At 56.2% G+C, this 18759-nt stretch overlaps 1 protein-coding gene across 1 annotated transcript in view; it reads right to left on the reverse strand.

The window, feature by feature from the left end:
* The window catches only part of APCDD1L (APC down-regulated 1 like), a 39769-nt gene extending 21849 nt beyond the window's left edge, over window positions 1-17920 (reverse strand). Inside the window, exon 1 of the mRNA XM_090285340.1 lies at window positions 17857-17920. Within this exon, the coding sequence (XP_090141466.1) occupies window positions 17857-17905 (49 nt within the window). The 5' untranslated portion in view covers window positions 17906-17920. The remainder of the gene's footprint in view (window positions 1-17856) is intronic.
* Between the last annotated feature and the right edge of the window lie 839 nt (window positions 17921-18759).

The raw sequence follows: 18759 nt of genomic DNA on the forward strand, positions 1-18759 counted from the left end.
CAAAATGGGTGAAGGAAAAAGTTGCTATGGGCCAAGGGAGACAGTGACACATCCATCATCATTGAGCGAGACCTTTCGCCGCAGCCCTTTCAGGTCCTTATAGGTCGCGGGGACAGAAGGTCTGTAATGAGGCAGAAGACTTGAAAGCACAATGAACAAACTGAGTTCATTTTATATGTGTGTGCGCACACACGCACGTGCACCTGACGTATGTTGTAATGCGTGTTGTGTACACACACCTACGCAGATACACGCGTACGTCTACAAAACGCTGTGCCCAGCAGTGGGAAAATGCATGCAGCACTCAGACACTGAGCCCGCTGGGCCGGAGAGTGAATCCTGACGAATTCAGAGCTCTGGTACCACACAGGCCGCGTTTCTGACCACAGTGCAACTAAACTACAAGTCAGAAAGAAAAACGTTTTTGAAAGTCCATGTGTTTGGAAATTTAAACAATCTCCTAAAACACTCAGGCCTCTAGGGAGAAATCAGAATAAAGTTAAAAATACGGAATGTAGAGCTAAGCAGAGAACATAGCGCTCCCCAAAACCTGTGGGGTGCAGAGAGGGCAAGGCTTGGAAGGACGTTTACAGGCTTATAAGCTTATGTTTTAAAAAAGAAAGTCTGAAAATTAAAGATAGTTATTCAACTTTAAAAGTTAAAACAAGAAAAATAGAGTATGCCCCAATAAAGCAAACAGAAGGGTAAAATAAGGAGAAAAAAGCAGACATCAGGCCCAGACTGGTTCTCTGAAATCCTTAGCAAATTAGATAAACCTTGGGCAAGACTGAAGGAAGGAAGGAAAGAGAGAGGGAGGGAAGGCAGAAGGGAGGGAGGGAGGAAGGAAGTTACAGAAGTCCCTTTTATTTTTCCTTTTGCTCCCCTCTGCCCAGCACCCCCCTTCCCTCCAGCACTCCCACCCCCACACCTATGATTCTGTTCCTATCCTGGTTTGCTTAGTTGGATTCGGTTTTTATTTTTTAGATTCAGTTGTTGATAGTTGTGACTTTGTCGTCATTTTAGTGTTCATAGTTTTGATCTTCTTTCTCTTAAGTAAATCCCTTTAACATTTCCTATAATAATGGCTTGGTGATGATGAACTCCTTTAGCTTCACCTTGTCTGGGAAGCACTTCATCTGCCCTTCCATTCTAAATGCTAGCTTTGCTGGATAGAGTGATCCTGGTTGTAGGTTCTTGCTTTTCATCACATTGAATACTTCTTGCCAGTCCCTTGTTTCCTGCAAAGTTTCTTTTGAGAAATCAACTGGTAGTCTAATAGGCACCCCTTTGTAGGTAATTCTGCTTTTCTCTTGCTGCTTTTAAGATTCTCTCTTTATCTTGAAACTTTGGCATTTTAATGATGATGTGTCTTGGTGTGGTCCTCTTGGGCTCTAGCTTATTTAGGATTCTCTGTGCTTTCTGGACTTGTATGTCTATTTGCTTTGCCAAATTTGGGAAGTTTTCCTCCATTATTTTTTCATGTAAGTTTTCAATTTCTTGCTCTTCCTTTTCTCCTTCTGGCACCCCTATGATTCAGATGTTGGCACGTTTAAAGTTGTTCCAGAGGTTCCTAAGTCTCTCCTCATTTTTTTCAATTCTTGTTTCCTCATTCTGCACTGGTTGACTGTTGTTTTCCTCCTTATGTTCCAAGTCATCGATTTTAACCCCGGTTTCCTTCCCTTCACCATTGGTTTTGTGTGGATTTTCCTTCGTTTCACTTAGCATAGCCTTCACTTCTTCCCTTATGCGTTTGCCATACTCAAGCATATCTGTCAAGCCTGTGAGCATCTTTATCACCAGTGTTTTGAACTCTGCACCTGTTAGGTTGGCTGTCTCCTCGTCTGTGAGGTTGGCTATCTCCTCGTCTCTTAGTTCTCCCACTGGGACCTTGATCCGTTCCCCCTTTTGGGCCATACTTCTTTGTCTTCTCAACTTGACAGGCTCCTGTGTTTGCCTCCATGTCCCAGGTAGAGCTGTCACACCTGGTACATTGTAAGGGGCGGAGCCTTAGGGACTCGTCAGTGCAAGGCAACCTGTTTCACCACGTTGTGGCGATGTGTGTGGGGGAGGGGTCCGAGAGGGAACAATGCCACTTGCTAAGCACTCGCCCCTTTTCCAGGCACCTCTCCCACTTCCGTATGGGACTGGCGCCCCTCTAGCTGCTGCCCTGGCCGTTGTTCCCAGAATGGGTGGGTCTGAGGACGTCCTAGGACCGTGGGGACCCTTTAAACAAGCAGACGCTGCTGAGAGACCAGCAGTTTCTGCCTCCACCCCAACCCCCACTGGTCTGCACAGTCAGAAGCAATGAGGCTTGATTTTCCCCGGCGCTGGTACTGTGAGCTGCGAGGTCCGGTGGGGAGCTGAGAGCGCTGCCCAGGTGTCCCTCCTGACTTTTTAAAATGTGTGACTGCGCTTTCTGTTGACCTGTTGCTGCCGCCGAGGCTGCAACCACCACACCGCGTCCTCTCCACCCTCCTGCCTGTCCGGGTGAGTGTTTCTTCTTTATATCTTTGTTTGCTGGACTTCCAGGCGGCTCAGTTTTCTGGAACTTCTGGTGGTCTCTAGTTCTGAGGTAGTTGTGTTCCTTCTTATTGTGGAGGGAGACGCGGCGTGTCTGTCTACGCTGCCACCTTGGCCGGAGTCCTTACGATGGTTTCTTCCCGCGCGTTTCGGGTGGGAGTGTCGGCTGCCTCCCTGGGACAGACTGCATTTTCATGCTCCACGTCAAGTGCAGAAGGTCCGGCCAGACTTCCTCTGGCCTGCGTCGACTGGAAACATTTGTGGTCACTGACAACGAGGAAGGTGTGTCTTCAGCTCCCACCTTATGGTTATGATGCCGTACGTCTTGGGGTCGTTACCACGTTTTGGGAAGCGGCCACCGAGCCTCTCTCCCGTGGACTGGGTAGCGGGAAGCAGCTCCCCACCGGCCAGCCCCGACCCCCGGCCGCCCTCCGCGCCCGCAGTTTTGGGGACGGTGCCAGAGGACCACCTCAAGGGCAGCCTCATGGCACGGCATGAAGGTGCGCGGGGAGAGGCCCCGGTGTCCCAGAAGCCAGCCTGCCCCTGCTCAGGTGGGCGTGACTTGGCCCACGCAGGCGGCTGCAAAACACGCGCACCTACCCCACGGAGTCGGGTCATTCCCAGCCCATCTTCCCATGCGCTGGGTCCCCCAAATGCTTTGGTCACCCCAAACACATGACAGCAAGAAGCACAGCGATAAAAGGAAAGAGCTGGCGGAAGGGTGGAGGGCACAATCCCCCGACAACCTAGAACACCTCACGTTTTCAGCATCCATGAAACTGATGTCCATGCGTGCACCCGGCTGGGGCCCCTGCCCGGCTCCCCGGTTCTGACAGGACCCTCAAAAGAGAGTGGCCTTCCGAAGCCTTTTGAGGGCGGTCCGAGGAAGGAAAGTTACAGGACAGTCTCGTTTATGGATGTGGTCGCAAAAATCCTGAATAAAATATCGACCAGTAGAATACAGCAGTATTTTTAAAAGGTCATGCAGGGGGTCCATGTTGGGTCTGCGCCAATAATGCAGGAGTGTCGAACATCAGAAAACTCTGCAGATGTCATTCACATTCACAGATGAAAAGAGAAAACTGTCTCCCACTCACAGGGACAGGGCCAGCGTCGGCTAAAATCCCACAGACACCATGGTAAGTAAATCTTATCAAAGGAGAAATAGTTTGAAACGTCCTCCTGATGAGGAAGGGCAGTACCCAAAGCCCTACATCAAACGATAATTCTTCGTGGTGAAATCCTGGACGTTTGCGGTCAGAAATAAGAAGGGACGCCACAGCCCCCGGAACGACAATGCTCCCCGATGGTGCCAGGAGTGAGATGAGATGCAGAAAATTATGAGGGTTCCCAAAGAAGTAATATTACCCCTGTTTGTAGGGGACGTGGGTGTCTATTTCGCAGCTCGGAATCTCCAGAAACATTGTTAGGAACGATCAGAGGATTCAGCAAAATGTCTGGATAACAGAAATCACTAAAAAAATCAATTACCTTCTGTGACAGCAACAAATGGAGGTGGCAGGGAGAGACCATTTACAACAGCAGTAAAAAGTATAATGTATCTAGGAATAAATCTAATAAAAATGAGCAAGACGTATGTGGAGAAAATTATAAAAATGTATTGAAAGACATTAAAGAAGACATAAAGGAATGAACTGATATATTCGTGGATGGGAAATGTCAAGAGATGTCTGTTCTGTACGGCACTGACCCATAGACAATGGATTCCAGTCGAAATCCCAGCGGATTATTATTTTTTTAGGGTCTTGAGAAGATGGTTATAAAACTTATATAAAAGAGCAAAGGTGTCAGAAATGGAAGAAAATAAGCTACAGAGGCCTGCTGTGTCAGAGATCAAGATTTATTGGGAACTGGAGTCACCGTAACGCTGTATATTCCTCAAAAAGATAAATGACTTGACCAACAGGACAGACTAGGGGCTCAGACACGGACTCGTGGAATTTATCAGCGTGACGTGTGTCGGGGCTGCTGACCAGGGGCAAGAGCCAGCTGCTCAGCAAACAGGGCCATACACTTAGCTGTCCACATGCAAGTTTTTTTTTAAATGAACCCCTTCCTCACACCATACCCCCAAATCAATTTCCAACTGATAAAAAACTTCAATGTAAATGGCAAAAATGCTAAAGCTTTTAGAGGGAAATGTCGAAGAATATCTTTATGATCTCGAGCTAGCAAAAAATAAATAATAATAATAACTAAGCATACAAAAGGCAAAGAGTGTTAATACCACATTCAACGCAGGAGCTTCTGTTGCTCAGAGCGCCCCAGAAAGGGTGGAAAAGGAAAGCCCGCGTCAGGAAAGACCCCGCAGCCCACACGACCAGCACGGGGCTCACACACACAGGGTGCGAAGAGGTCCCTCAGACCCTGCGGAAAAGACCAACAGGACGGTGGAAACTGGGCATGAGACGCTCCCTGAAGAGTGCACGGGAGGGGAAGTGGGGAGCTTTGCAGCCCCGTGCGCAGGGCTGTGCCAGGGGGGACCCGGCGAGGCGCCGTTCTCGCGCTCACCCGACAGCAAACATCATGAACCCCAAAGGGGCGAGTGCGGGGAAGGTGGACGGGCAGCCTGTGGTCTGGCACATGAACTGCAGTGACTATTTTGTAGAACAACCCGTGGAAATTAACTTTCTAGAAGTTTACTCAAGAGCAGTGGCTGACAAACACCTTCTCTGCCCCGCGGGTAGGAACGCACGTTAACACCGACACCCGATGCGTACACCTGCACACACGCACGCTGGCGTGTGGATGCACTGCACGCCGGCATGCACACGCATCTGAAGGAGGATTCAGGGGCTAATACGGGCTCTTACTATGAGCCATCCCCTCTGCAGCGTTTCTTCTGGTTCGTTTAAGAAAACACTCTGTTTGAGCCTCGCTAATGGGGCTTCCTGACCTGTTGATAGATCCTGGCTCAGATTTAAAAGATCTTATTTATTTATTTTTACAGAGAGGGGAAGGGAGGGAGAAAGAAAGGGAGAGAAACATCAGTGTATTTCCTTTAGTGCATCCCCAGCTGGGGACCTCACCTGCAACCCAGGCATGAGCCCTGACTGGGAATTGAACTGGCAACCCCTTGGTTTGCAGGCCAGCGCTCATTCCACCGAGCCACACCAGCCAGGGCTCTGGCTCAGATTTTATAACTCTTGCTCATGTGTTCCAGGTGACAGGTATTAGAATGTTGTAACAGCCTTGCTTGTAATAGCCCCAAACTGGGCACAAATGGAATGTTCACAGACCCAAGGGAAGGGAAGGAACGTGCGCTCACTGTTATACAGCTCAAGAACAGGCCCGGCTAACAAACATACGCAGGGCCCACCTGCTCTGGACTAAATCAAGGAAGGAGGTATGGAAACTTTAGGAAGGGAAGTTGAACCGGTGGCCAAAGACTGGTGGGGTTTGGTTCTTGGTGTGAGAGATGGTTCAGAGCTGTCCGTTTTATAGTTCAGAGTACAGATATTTTTGTAGGCATCAAATATGATGGAGCCATGAAATACGATGGGCTTTGATCAAGTCTGACAAAACCCAGTCTTCACCCACGATTCCTCTCTTATGTTCTCTAGCACGTGGCAGACTACACCCTGACCTACTGCCAAGTTCTTTTCATCATACCCAGTATTATGGACCGAACGTGTGTTCCCCCCAAATTCATCTGTTGAGTCCTTACTCCTCAGGGCAATGACACTTGGAGGTGGCACCTTTGAAAGGTGATTATGTAGAGATGAGGTCATGAGGGTGGAGCGCCCGTGTTGGGATTCGTGCCCTTCCAAGCAGTGGAAGAGACTGGAGCGCCCCCCTGCCCCCCGCTTCGGCAATGAGAGGACGCAGCGAGAAGGAACACTGAGGAGTGGGCCCTCACCAGATATAGAATTTGTTGGCACCTTGATCTTGGGCCTCCCAGGCTCCACAACTGTTTGCTGTTGAAGCCTCCCAGCCTGTGGCATTTTGTTGGAGCTGAAATGGCTGACATCCTGCTTATACTCACCCCAGGGCCTTTGCACATGCAGTTTCCTGCCCCCCCCCCCGCCCCCCCAGGATGCTCTTTCTCAGGCTTTGGCCCAGGTGTCATGCCCTCAGTGAGAACTTGCCCACGACCCCTGTGCCAAGGCGGGCCCTCCAGTGCCCCCTGGAGTCTGCCGCCTCCTCCACTGTCTCCATCGGGGAAAGTGGGGGCTCTGGTCCCTCTCTGCCCATCCCTGGCCGCAGTCAGTGCAGATCAGGGAGGCGGGCGCCCTTGCTGATAAATGTGTGAAAGAGCTGACGTCCTATCAAGCTGTCACAGGGCCTCGGAGCCACATTCTGCGCCCTGACCGTGGCATGCGTTAACTTCCGTGCGGAAGGCTCCTTCTCCCCTGCACACAGCTGGTCTTCGTCCTCCCTGTGCCCGGGGCTCCTTGAAGGTGTGGCGCTCTGTGGCTGGAGCCGGGCTGGACCAGACCCATCTAGGATGGAATCCGGGCTGTGTGACTTTGAGTGAAAGGCTGGGGAGCCTCAGTGTCCCCCGTCCGTGCCAGGGGGCCAGAGGCCTGCTGTGGGGAAAGGAGGGACGGGCGAGGGCTTCTCTGCATGGTGCCCGATGGCAGGGAAACAGCCAGCGTGTCATTCCTGGTGCACGCGGCCGAGAGTGGGGTGCTGGCCAACGGCCCCAGCTCACTCCAACGTCCTCAACCCCGACAGGGCCATCGGCTGGCCTGGAGTGCCACCTCCCAGCTGAGGTCACTGCTCAGTGACCCTGGGAAGCGGCCCCGCCCCGCGCCCCTGCTTCCTCAGCCTCAGCCCGGGGCCGCCACGTGCCTGGTCCCCGTGGGTGCGCCGAGGGCGGAACAATGGCCGCTCCCGAGGCCTCTTCGTATGAGCGGACAGGCAAGGGGCGTTTCTGATCAGGCCCGGCTCCCCCAAAGTTAATGAGTTCAGGTTGGTCTTCTGAATTCTGAAAAGAAAGGCCAGTGTGTGACCTCAGCGTCTTCACCTAGCGATGCCCACGCAGAGCCCGGGCAGGGCGTGGGCGGGCCTTGGCGGGAGCGAACGGAGCTGTGGCTGCGGACGGACGGGGTCCGGCCCGGAGCGGGGGGTGGGGCGCAGTTAGGTCGACCCTGAGTGGTGATTGGGGGGGTGCCATGTGGCTGGGTGGCGTCCCCCGTTCAGCGCCATGCGACAGGGCGCCCCTGTGCAGCCTCCAGGTTCATTAGGGCCTCCTAAGGTCGGGACAGGCCACGTGGGGGCTCCGTGGTGCCGCCCCGCGGGGCCCAGCGGGGGTCGTCGGCTCTTGGGGGTCGGGGTGGGGCATGGGAGACCTACCCAGCGGTGCCACGGACCCAGGGCGTCTTTTCAAGGGTTGCGCGGGGGACGTGGGAAACGCGCTGGGTGCTCTGGAAGAGGCCAGTGGCGGGGTGGTGGCGGCGTGATCATCCTTCCGACAGCGCTTTGCACCCTGCGCAGCGGCGGGACTGGCCCGGGGCTGTGGGAGGGGCAAGTGGCCGTGGGACTGGAGTGGGGGGGCGTGGGAGGGCAGAGGGGAGCCGGAGGGGGGCCGTGGGGTCCACCTGGACAGCCCCCTTCACAGAGAAGGAAACCCTCCCACCCGCCCGTGGCTTCCCCTGTTCGATTCCATAGCAAAGCCCCACAGGCTGGGCGCGCACAGCGGCTGGTTCTCTCACGTTTGTTGGGGGCAGAAGTCCCAGATCAAGGGGTGGTTCCTTCTGCGGCCCCGCCCCTCGGCCTGCACGTGGCTGCTGCCTCTTCCAGGCTTCACACCGTCCCCCTCTGCGGCCACCTTCCCCTTCTTAGGAGGGGCCCCGGTCCCAACTAATGACGTCATTTCAACTCGGTCACCGCACTGAGGGCCCTGCCTGCCAATGAGGTCACATTCCAGGGTCCTGGGGTTAGGGCTTCAACCTGGGGATTTGGGGGGAAGCCACAATTCAACCCAAGCTCACACCGCTGGTGGGAGGCACCCCCTCCAGCCTCGACTAATACATTCTGATTATTCTCATCGTTATAAAGGAACGCGGTGCAGGCGCGCAGAGTTCCGCTCAGCGCCTGCCCGGCCTCCTGCTCTGTTCCCAGCAGCAGCTCATATTATTCGTGTGTGTCTCTCTCCAGATGGTTTCCTCCCGTGCAGGAGTGTACGTGAATATGTGTTGTGGAGGGCGGGGGGCCGTTTTTAAAATAAAATTTAAATCCCCGTTACGGTGAGAAACCTGCCTAATGAAAATTGTTTCAAAACAGACTGAGGCGGTCTCGGTGCTAAGTACGGTGCTCCTTGTCTCATTTGCAATGGAAAAGTCCCTCGTTTCACACACACACACACACACACACACACACACACACACAAAACATTATTAAGAGTCCTTACAATACAAACCGCCTTTTCCAATTCAATACACACAAGGTCGACCAAGCAAAGACAATGTAAACTAGCTTCAGAAGGGTCTTGCTCAATAATAATAATGAAATTTGTTCCGAGGGGCGGCATTATCATCAGAGCCTGGTGGAAGCTCGTTCTAGGGCTGCTGAAATTTCAGCTCCAAAGTGAACCCCTTCAGTCATTGGGAGCCTATGAAAGGACACTTACGTGCAATTTCAAGTATTGCATTTCCTGATTAACAGGGATATAATTTCTTCAAGGGAAAAAAAAAAAGAATTCTGTTAATATCCTTGGTTTCCTGAATTGGCCCCTGTGCAAAGAAAGGCCGCACGTTGCTGGTCTAAGGGGAGGCTGATCAGGACTCACTGGACCAGGAAGAGGGGCTGGAGGGGGGATTTCAGGAGAATCATCTTGACCGGCCACCCGGGTTCTGTCGGGACCTGCAGACAGACATCTGCAGCCCCACCCACTGTTCTCGCCCGTGGCCACCAAGACCCTCTTCCTTGGAGTCTCATCCCAGCCACATGTCCATTTGGGTGGCCAGAGCCCTCTCATTCCTCAGGTGTTTCCTCTGCTCCACTAATTAGGACCCAGTTTGGGGGGCGGCCCACCCTCTCAGAGGGTCCTCCACCCGCATGAAAAGTCTGTGGCTGCTGTTGACACATCTCTCTGCAGCCACCACTGGGCTGTGCACAGGGGCGGCGCGGCTGCCTTCGGGGGCCGTGCCCTCTGTGAGTAATAACGTAGCTCAGCACAGCTCTGTTCTCGGACAGCTTAAGCCCCACCCAGGCAAACAGCACTCCTGCCTCCCTGGCCTCCAACCCAGCCGCTTCTCATGGGCTACCGCTGGCCCAGAAGCTAGTTAGAGTTCAAGAGCGAGTCAGAAAAAGCGACCCTCTGGGTAGGCACAGCCCCCAGCAGGGCCCCGGCCGGAGCACAGACAGCAGCTCACTCTGGGGGAATGAATGACCACCACGACCTCCACCCCTCCCCCGGGGCCGCCATCCCCCCGGGAGCAGCTATCTGGGAGTCATCTCCTTGTTTCTGTTGTGGGATGAATCGGGTCCCCCACGGAGATGCTTTCCGGTCTTCACTCCTGGAGCCCATGCAGCTGGTCTTGGAATTAGGCCGAGGTGGCCCACCCGCCTCCTGACTCCATCTCTCTCTCCTGCGCCAGCCATTGGAGGTCCTGAGCTTTCTTTGGCGGGCTCAGGGACACCTGTCTGAGGGCCTTCCCACCTGTCGAGCCCCATCAGGTGCCTTTCGTCCCAGGAGCGTGGCTGGCTCTGTCCAGGGACACCCCATCCGGCAGCAGCACCCTCCCCGGCCACAATCACCCCACTCCCATTCTCTTCTGCATTCATAGCGCTGTCGCCATTGGTCATGTTCTCATTTAGTTATTAGTTTCTAATTGGCTGCCTGTGCTCCCCCCGCCCCCCACCCAACTGGAGAGCCCCGGCAGGCCCGTCCTATTCACTGTCACGTCCCCAGGATGTAGGACAGCGCCTGGCACATAGTAGGCGCTGACTGAATGCCTGTTTAAGTACCGAACACCGGCCCTGGCTGGTGTGGCTCAGTGGATTGAGCGCTGGCCTGCAAACCAAAAGGTCGCCGGTTCGATTCCCAGTCAGGGCACATGCCTGGGTTGTGGGCCGGGTCCCCTGTTAGGGGAGTGCAAGAGGCAACTACACATTGATGTTTCTCTCCCTCTCTTCCTCCCTCCCTTCCCCTCTTTCTAAGAATAAATAAGTAAAATCTCTTAAAAAAAAGAACTGAACACTGGACTGAAGAAATGTTTCCACCACTGAGCTGAAGGTAAATGAAGTTATCTAAAAACATGGGGAGGGCCTGCTCCTTCGCTGAAGCTCTCCTAAGTGAGAAGAGGGAGCGGATAGTGAAAGGGGCTTGTCTTTGTGCTTCGGCAGGGTGAGAAAAGAAAAGGCCTTTCGGAGCAAATTACCTGTGTCAGCAGGGACTATGTTTCACCCTCTTCATAATGAACTCCAGCAGCTCCGGCCTCCGACAGCCCCAGAGGCTCCCTGGCCGTGAATATGTACATTCCCGGGGTGCCGAGGCTTCTGGAGACCCGGGCTCCTTGCCTGTCCCCCCACCCCGATCAGCAGCCGTACCGAACGCCCCGGGCTTGGCGGTTCACGTGTAACCTGGAACCCCGACTTCTCAGGAAGCCAGGCTGCCCCTGGCCCCCACCTGCGGCACAAATGCACACACGCGGGCATCTGTACCCCCCCGAGAGCGCCGGGTGGGGTTTACTGGGAAAGCGCAGCCAGTCACTCAGTCACGGGGTGGTCGTTACCCTCTCTGAGAATCCAGCGGGTACTTTCAACCCACCCTCTGCAAAAGGCAGATGAAAATGCAAAGGTACTGTACAAACACAGGAGAAAAGACGGGTCCAAACACCGATCATTTTAAAAGCTGGGTACTCCCGCTCACGGACAGGTTGGTTTTCATTTCAGTAACTGGGTCGCTGGGAAGGAAATTGCAGCCCATCAGAGTTTGGCTGAAACCCGTGGGCCAAACAGGAGACTTAAGTTTCAAACTATCTAGAATCCGCACCCAACCACCCAAAACACATGTTAAAACAAGTCTAATTGTACATTTCAAAGAACAAGTAATTTCGTTTTACTGTGGTCACTGGTCATTCCAAGCTAAATACATTCACGTCCTGCTCTGTTTTTACGCATATTTGGGGGGCAAAGAGCAGGGTTGGGTGAGAGCTATTGCTTTTCCGCCCCTTCTCTGTACTGAGTTATCCCAAGGCTTGAGGGGCAGCTCGGGCTTGGTGAGGCACGCTGAGCCCCGGGGGTAGCTCACAGCGGGGACTTAGTGAGTCCCGTGCACTGTTTAGCTCGCTGTTCAGAGAGCGTGGTCTCAAAACGCACACGGGAGCCGTAGCGGTCGGGAGCTCTGGTGGCAAGCAATGGAAGCCACGTCTGACTCATGTACACTAAAGGGGCTCCTTGGAAGGGCACAGGGGCTCGCTGAGCTGAGGGCTGCTCCAGGGGAGCTGTTTCCCCAGGACTCCCCTGTGGGCATGGTGCATTTTAGCTTCTGGTCATGCATGTAAGGCCGCAGGTCCCAGGGCAAGCCCCATGTTTGCTCCGTCTGCAACGCCTCCTCTGGGCAGGAGGGAGGCACCTTGGTGGGCACTCCTCCAGGATTAGAGTCAGAGAGGGAACTTTTGCTGCCAGCAGAAGTGGGTATGGAGCCTAGGCAGGCAGACCTAGCACTTGTCCACTGCAGATTTGCTGTCTCTCTCTGGATGCTCGGGACCCTGCTGTTCCCAGATCAACACCAGGAGCAAAGTAAACCCAAGAGCATCGCTCCTGCCCAGGACCCTTGGTGCCATTTTGAGTGATCCCACTTCTGACATCAGGACCCCACCCCACAGCCAGGCCAGGCTTCACAAATCCCAGGCTCCATCACTTCTCTAACTGGCCTGGACTGCTGAGGTCCTAGCCGGCCTTGGGGACTGCAGGTCTGGGAGATATAATCTGGCTGACAGCAGACACCCAGGGACTTCCCCTGGAATCCCCAATAGAACTGATCCTATAGGAGATACAGAAAAGGCGTAAAAGGGCAAAGAGAGGAATCACCCATAATCCCATGTCTCAGAGATAACCGCTCATTCCTTGTGTTTTCTTCCAGCTTTTTGAAAGATGCTGCCCCCCCCAACAGGAAACACAGTTAAAATCCACTGTATTCACACCGTGTTGCTCTTCTAACATTATGTGAAAAATATCTCATCATATCGGTCAATATTGTTTTGATATACAATTTTTTGTGGGCGCATAATTCCCTCAAAATTTGTCGACGTCGTCGCCTACCGTTGGGTATTTCGGTTTTGGTTGCCCAGCCTCCGTCCCCGCCCTGGGTCCCTGGGGGTGGCTGATCGGGTCCCATCACCACTCAGCTGCAGGCCGACCACGTCAGTTCTTGAATCTCCATTTCCCAGGAAGACCAGGTGCCTCCCACCCAGCACGGTGGGCCTCTCGGGGGTTCTGGGCTGAGTTGTGTCTCCCCCCCAAAATAGGTTCAAATCCTAACTCAGAATGTGACCTCCCTTAGAAACAGGGTCGTTACAAATGGACGCAGTTAAGGTGGCGTCACACGGGAGGAGGGCGGGCCCTACTCCAAGGTGACACCCAGGAAGAAGACAGCCATGTGGCGACAGAGGCAGTGACAGGAGTGACTGATCTGAAGACAATACAGCATCAAGTGTCACCTGTGGTTGAAAGCAGTGACAAAGACAAGGAAGGCCAAGGGCTGCTGGCAGGAGCTATGCGGGGCGAGGAAGGCTCTGCGTCCGCGTTTCAGGGGGAGCGCGGGCCCCCCGACACCGGGTCCCATAGTTCCAGAACGGGGCAGATGGCACGTTTTTGTTGCTCTGAGGCATCCCGTCTGCGGCGCTTTGTACAGCAGTCCCAGGAAACACACAGAGCACCCTGGACACGTGGCGCGGTCCCGCCCATGTCAGCGGGCCGTGGGAGACACCTCCAGGCAAGGGCGCCCTGAGCCCCCGTGTGCCTCCGGGAGCAGAAACCCGGGCTTTGGACCCCTCTTCCCTCCTTGCTCTGCGCCCCCACCCAGCCCCCACCACCGCGCTTGCCCCCACCGCACTGCTGGCGGCCCAGCATGCTTTGCAGCCATCCCTGAGAAGGCGGGTACTTTGGTCCCCAGTTCAGTGTTCTGTCACCTTAGTAACGACGTGAGTGACAGCTGCCAAGTGCCTGCCCTGTGCCTGGCACCGCACTAAGCCTCTCACGTGGACGGTCTCACTGAGTCCTCACGGCAGCCCCACTGGGCAAAGGAGGACACTGAGGCACAGAGGGAGGAAGTAATGAGCCAGGCCATGGGGAGCTGAAGCCCAGGCCCAGCCTACGCAGCCGTCTCCGCAGAGCGACAGTTAAGATCCTTCCCTCTTCGGCCCCTCTCAGACTCACACGTAACCGGGGACTCAAACGGCTGCCCTCGTCAGCAGGCCATAGACCCCGAGGGCCCCCACAGGGTGGACTTTCTTATATTCTGCTTCTTGACAGCAGCGTCTTAAGTCTCAAAACTGCCCCTGAGCGTGGCTGCCATCCTCGATTAGAAGTGACGGGAAGGAGCCCGAGCTGGAGCCGCGCTGGTGGCTGGCTGAGGGTGGGAACTGCCTCCTCCTCCTCCAGGTCTGGAACCTTCAGGGCGGCGCCTGGTTCTTCGTGGGGACGGCACGGAGGGGCCACTAGGTTCTGGGTGTCAAGTCCTGACCCCTGCTAGCACCCCGCGAGGCCAGAGATATCGCCATTCCCAACTCACTGATGGGGACCCAGACTGAATCTGTCCAGGTGACAGATAACAGAGTGGGAAGGTGACAAAGCTAGGGTGGTACCCAGTTCCCTCCAGTTCCTGGGTGCGCTCCCGGCTCTGCACAGCACACAAGCGCTCAGGTCCAGCCACACCCAGCTGACCACTGGCCGGCCTGATGCCCCTCCAACTGGGAGATGACATTCTCAGGGACGTCCCTCCCCCTCCTGCTGTGTGCCTCACTTCCCAGGCCCCAGTTTCCTGTATCGGGTCATTTGGGGACAGGAAGCTGGCTTTGCACAAAAGGCCCCTGAAAGCCATTCTGGGATAAGGAGCAACCACACCAAGCTCCCGGCCACAACTCACGACCCCCTACTGTGCGGAGGGCAGACCCGATCTCTTCCCTGGAGCCTCCTGACCAGGCTCCCCAAGCTGCTGGCTGCGGCCCCCCGTCTTTCACATTAGACTTTCGCTCTCCCTTTTCCCGGCGGACGTGGGTGGTGAAGCACCGTATCTTGGAAGTTTCATCAGGGGCTCATTCTGGCTTAAAAGCTTTCATTAACATGGTCAACGTCCAATGCACCCCACAGATATTTCTTCATGAGCAGCTTCTGACTGCCTCGCCACACAGATGGTTTTGAAATCAAGGAGGCCGCTCTCTCCGCCTTGAGCTGGTGGCTCTGAACTTGGAGATCACAGCCTCGGTCAGAACGCTGAGCGACACAGCTGGCCGGGGTGACCCCGCCTCACGGAGCCGCAGACGTTTCTGCTGATCATGTTCTTTGTCTTAAACAATTAATACGATTACTGAGCTCTATTCACATTTGGGTTTTGGGCGAGGGTCCTGCAGTTAATTTTCTTCCCAGTTTTTATTCTCGGATTCAAAGCGGAGCCCCACACTGACAACGAATTTACTGTGAACTAGCCTGTGATTTGGTTCTGGTTAATCTGTCTCTAAATGATAACTTGCCATTGCAAAGTATATGGTTAGATAAAAGCAGGACTGAAATTAGACCCCCCCAAGAATAATGAGCAAGGAAAGGAGCTGTGGTTTCTCATTTCCCCCCTTAGGCATAAGTTGTTGAGTAAGGAGATTTTTTAAAGCCAGAAATTGCTGCAGAGGGAACCAAAGCTGGGGGCCGGGGCCTTGGCACAGGGCAGAGCTGGCATCTCAGGGTTTCGAGGAAGGTTTGCTGCCGCCGTGGGCACCTGACCGCCCGTCCCCACAGCCCCACTCCCGACATCCGCCAAGAGTACATTCTTGGGGACGAGGGGGGGCGAGAACAAATGGGAAAAACCCACGTCCAAATTAGAAACTACCTAGCGGCGGCGTTTTTCTTGGGGCCCCCCTGGACCTCTGATTTCCTGATTGCTCAGAGCAAGAATAACAAAATCCATCCAACTGGGTAATTTTGACAGATTCATCGGAAAAGCTCCCAGTTGAGTTTGATGTTGCCATTCCTGTGGTTCTCAGCCAGGGGCAACTGTGCCCCTCAGGCGACATTGGGTGGTGTCTGGAGACCTTTATGGTTGTCACAACTGGGGAGGGGTTGACATTGGCAGGTAGGGGGTAGAGGCCAGGGGTCCTGCTAAACGTCAGGCAAAGATCTGGACTGCAGAAGTCAACAGTGCTGAGGTCAAGAAGCCCTGGGGTGCATGTGCGTGTGTGCGCGTGTGCGTGTGCTCGGTGTTAAGTCACTTCGGTGTGCCCTTCTCCACAGCGTTTCTGGCACCTGGGGAGGCGACGTGAGGTCCAGGCGTGCCTCGGCTCAGGTACTGAAATTACGTAAGCATCTGAGGATTAACCGGGTTCTGTTTCCTTTCACTAGAGCAGAAGAAGGATCTCGTTGCCTGGCCATGCAGCTCGTGGCGGAAAGGACTTCTGCAAAAAGGGTCCAGTGGGCAACGGTGCCCGGCGCAGGGAGGGCCGCGGCGAAGGCTGCCCGCGGGGCCCGTCGCCCTTCCCAGCATCTGGGTCTGAGTGCGGGGCCAGCAGGTCGCTCCCTCCGTGTACCTGGGGCCGCGTGGCCCTCCCGGCCCCTCCCCTGTGGAATCTGTGTGACTTGCCCTGGCGAAAGGGCGCCGCGGAGCGAAGCAGCGGGACTCCCCGAGAGCGCGCCCCGATGCTCCCCTTGCGGTGATTTTATGGGCCTGACGAGGGCGCGGGGCCTGCCAAGGACAACAGGCCTGCACGGAGGCCCAGACTGCAGGTTTCTAGGGTAGTGGGTCCCACTGCTCTGGGCTGTCCCATCCCCATGGGACAGAACAGACCGAGGGCGGGGGGGAGCTGGAGGGTCCAGAAGATGACCATTCCAGGCTTCCTCCCTCTCCCTGCCCCCCCCCCCCGCGCCCAGCTGTGCCCCTGCCCCAGTCAGGCTTTCCTTGGCCCCCCAACCAATGCACAGGGCTGCCTGGAGGCTCCACGGTGCCGGAGCGCGCCTCCAAGATGGACAGCTGCGTCCCTCTCCCATACAGCCCTGCGATAAGTGCACCCTGACGGTGGGTGTATCTGCGACTCTTCAAACTGCTAACCCAGCCTGCCCTTGACCTTCCTGCAGACCCCTTTCATCTCTCCTCCAAAGATCATGCTTAGAAATCGGGGGTCGGGAAGAAGACAGAGGGAGGGGTTCCTGCAGGCAGACTTGACTTTGCTCCTCGAGGAAGATGCAGCAGAGAGCACCCGGGGAGACCTGGGCATCTTCCTGCGGACCCGCCCGGCTGTGGCCCCTGGTCGCCTGGGCTGAATGCTTCCCTGGCGCCAGGCAGCCTGCTCAGTGTTCCCGGGGAAGCCCGGACAGAGGCGAGGTCTCCGTGAGCCCATCTGACAGATGAGAACGTGGGTGAGACCCGCCGCTGAGGCCGGGCAGGCTGGCGGGAGCGGGTCTGGGCCCCTGACTCCGGGCCCGGCATTCTGAACCCGTCCCAATGTGCGGGCACTCGGGCTGGACACCCCTCCGTGACTGGGGTTGTTATTGTCATTTTGGCCACTGGTGGCACACCATGGGCCGTTGGCATCGGCAGACTTTTGTCCGTCCCCCACCCCCTGAGAAGAGCAGTGAGTGCTGGAGAAGGCACCTCTCCTCTACCAGGGGTCCTGGGTCTGTTTGCCACCCCTCTGCCCCATCCCCCTACCCTACCGGCAGGACTGGGCCCAGGGCCACTGCATGCTGCCTGAACTCCCCCCCCCAGCTCTGCGTCAGAACACAAGTCGTGGGCACCCACGGCTCCAGGGTTCTGAGGTCAGGACCAGACCCTGGTACGAACATCTGGGGTTTGTACCTTGCCCCGAGGGTCTCAGTGGGCCGGGGATCCTCCAGATATCCTTGGAGGGCCCAGCCCCCCTGGAGCCCCGCTTGCCCAGAGGCTCCTACCAGTGCCTGGAGGTCAAGCGGCACGGGGCGCCCAGAGCGGAGGGTTAGTGATGACACCGATCCCTCCGCGCGCGGCCCAGGAGGAGCCTGAAGGTGCGGCAGGTGCCATCCAGGTGAGCCCGGGGAAGGGCGCGCAGGACGCAGCATCACCCACCGGCCCCTAGACGCCTACAGCAGCCCCCAGGGACCCTCAGGGACTGTCAGACGGCGAGTTCCCTCCCTTCCGACCTCAGGCGGCCAGCCAGTGGTGGGGGAGGGGGAGGTGAGGCTTACCTCCCAAAAGCACCAGGACGCAGGCGTATGGCAGCATGGCTGCGGGCATCCCGTCGGGGCCGGCAGGACGGCCGCGGGGGCGCCTCCGCGGCGCGCGGAGCGAGGCTCAGGCGCGGGACCCTCAAGCGGCAGCCGACGCCGGCAGCCCAGCTGGGGTCCTGCGAAGAAGTGGCGAAGGCCCTGCGCCCCCTTTGGCGCTTGCCCTCCCGGCTCTCGATAGTTGTAAGTGGAGCTGCGCACTCATAGGTCCGACTTGCCAGAAGAGGTGGAGACAGCCCCCGGCGTTGCGCGCACACCAGCGCAGCCCGCCCAGCCTTCTGGTGCAGCTCCTCCTGCCATCCAGACCCCCAGCCGACCCCCTTGCGTCTCCTGTCCCTCGCCTCCCGCAAAGCCTTCGCAGTGAGCAAGGAGGCCTCCCTCAATTCTTGTTCTGGCCAAACCGGAGCGGTGCGCTCCTCCCGCCAAAGCGCACCCCTAGCCAGTCTGGTCCCTGGCAAGACAAGGGGATGGTGAGGGGAAGTTCTTCTGTCCCCCGCTGGGTTTCCGGACCCCTGAAGTTTCTATTTAGATACTCTTGGAAAAGTCGCGTCAACTTGGAGCCGGGCTAGGGGCTCCGTGGAAGTGGCCAACTTGGGGCACTCCCCAGCCAGCAGGCGCTCTCTGTAATTAGCTCCTCCAGGCTCCAAAGAGCATCCAGCCGACCAGGGCGGGCTCCCCCCACCCTCCTGCCCCAGCTCCTCCTCCTGACACCACCCCGCAATTTCCATCTGAGTGAGTCAGTTGGGGGTGACAGCTCCCAGGCCTCTGGGGGAGGAGGAGCACAGGCAGCATGTCCCTAAGCCAGTCACCTCCAGCCCCCCCTCGGGCACCCCAGAGCCTGGGCCTCCCCGGGCAGCTCCCCAC

The sequence above is a fragment of the Furipterus horrens genome, unplaced genomic scaffold, assembly GCF_987537825.1.
Source record: "Furipterus horrens unplaced genomic scaffold, mFurHor1.1.pri manual_scaffold_8, whole genome shotgun sequence".
NCBI classification, from domain to species: domain Eukaryota; kingdom Metazoa; phylum Chordata; class Mammalia; order Chiroptera; family Furipteridae; genus Furipterus; species Furipterus horrens.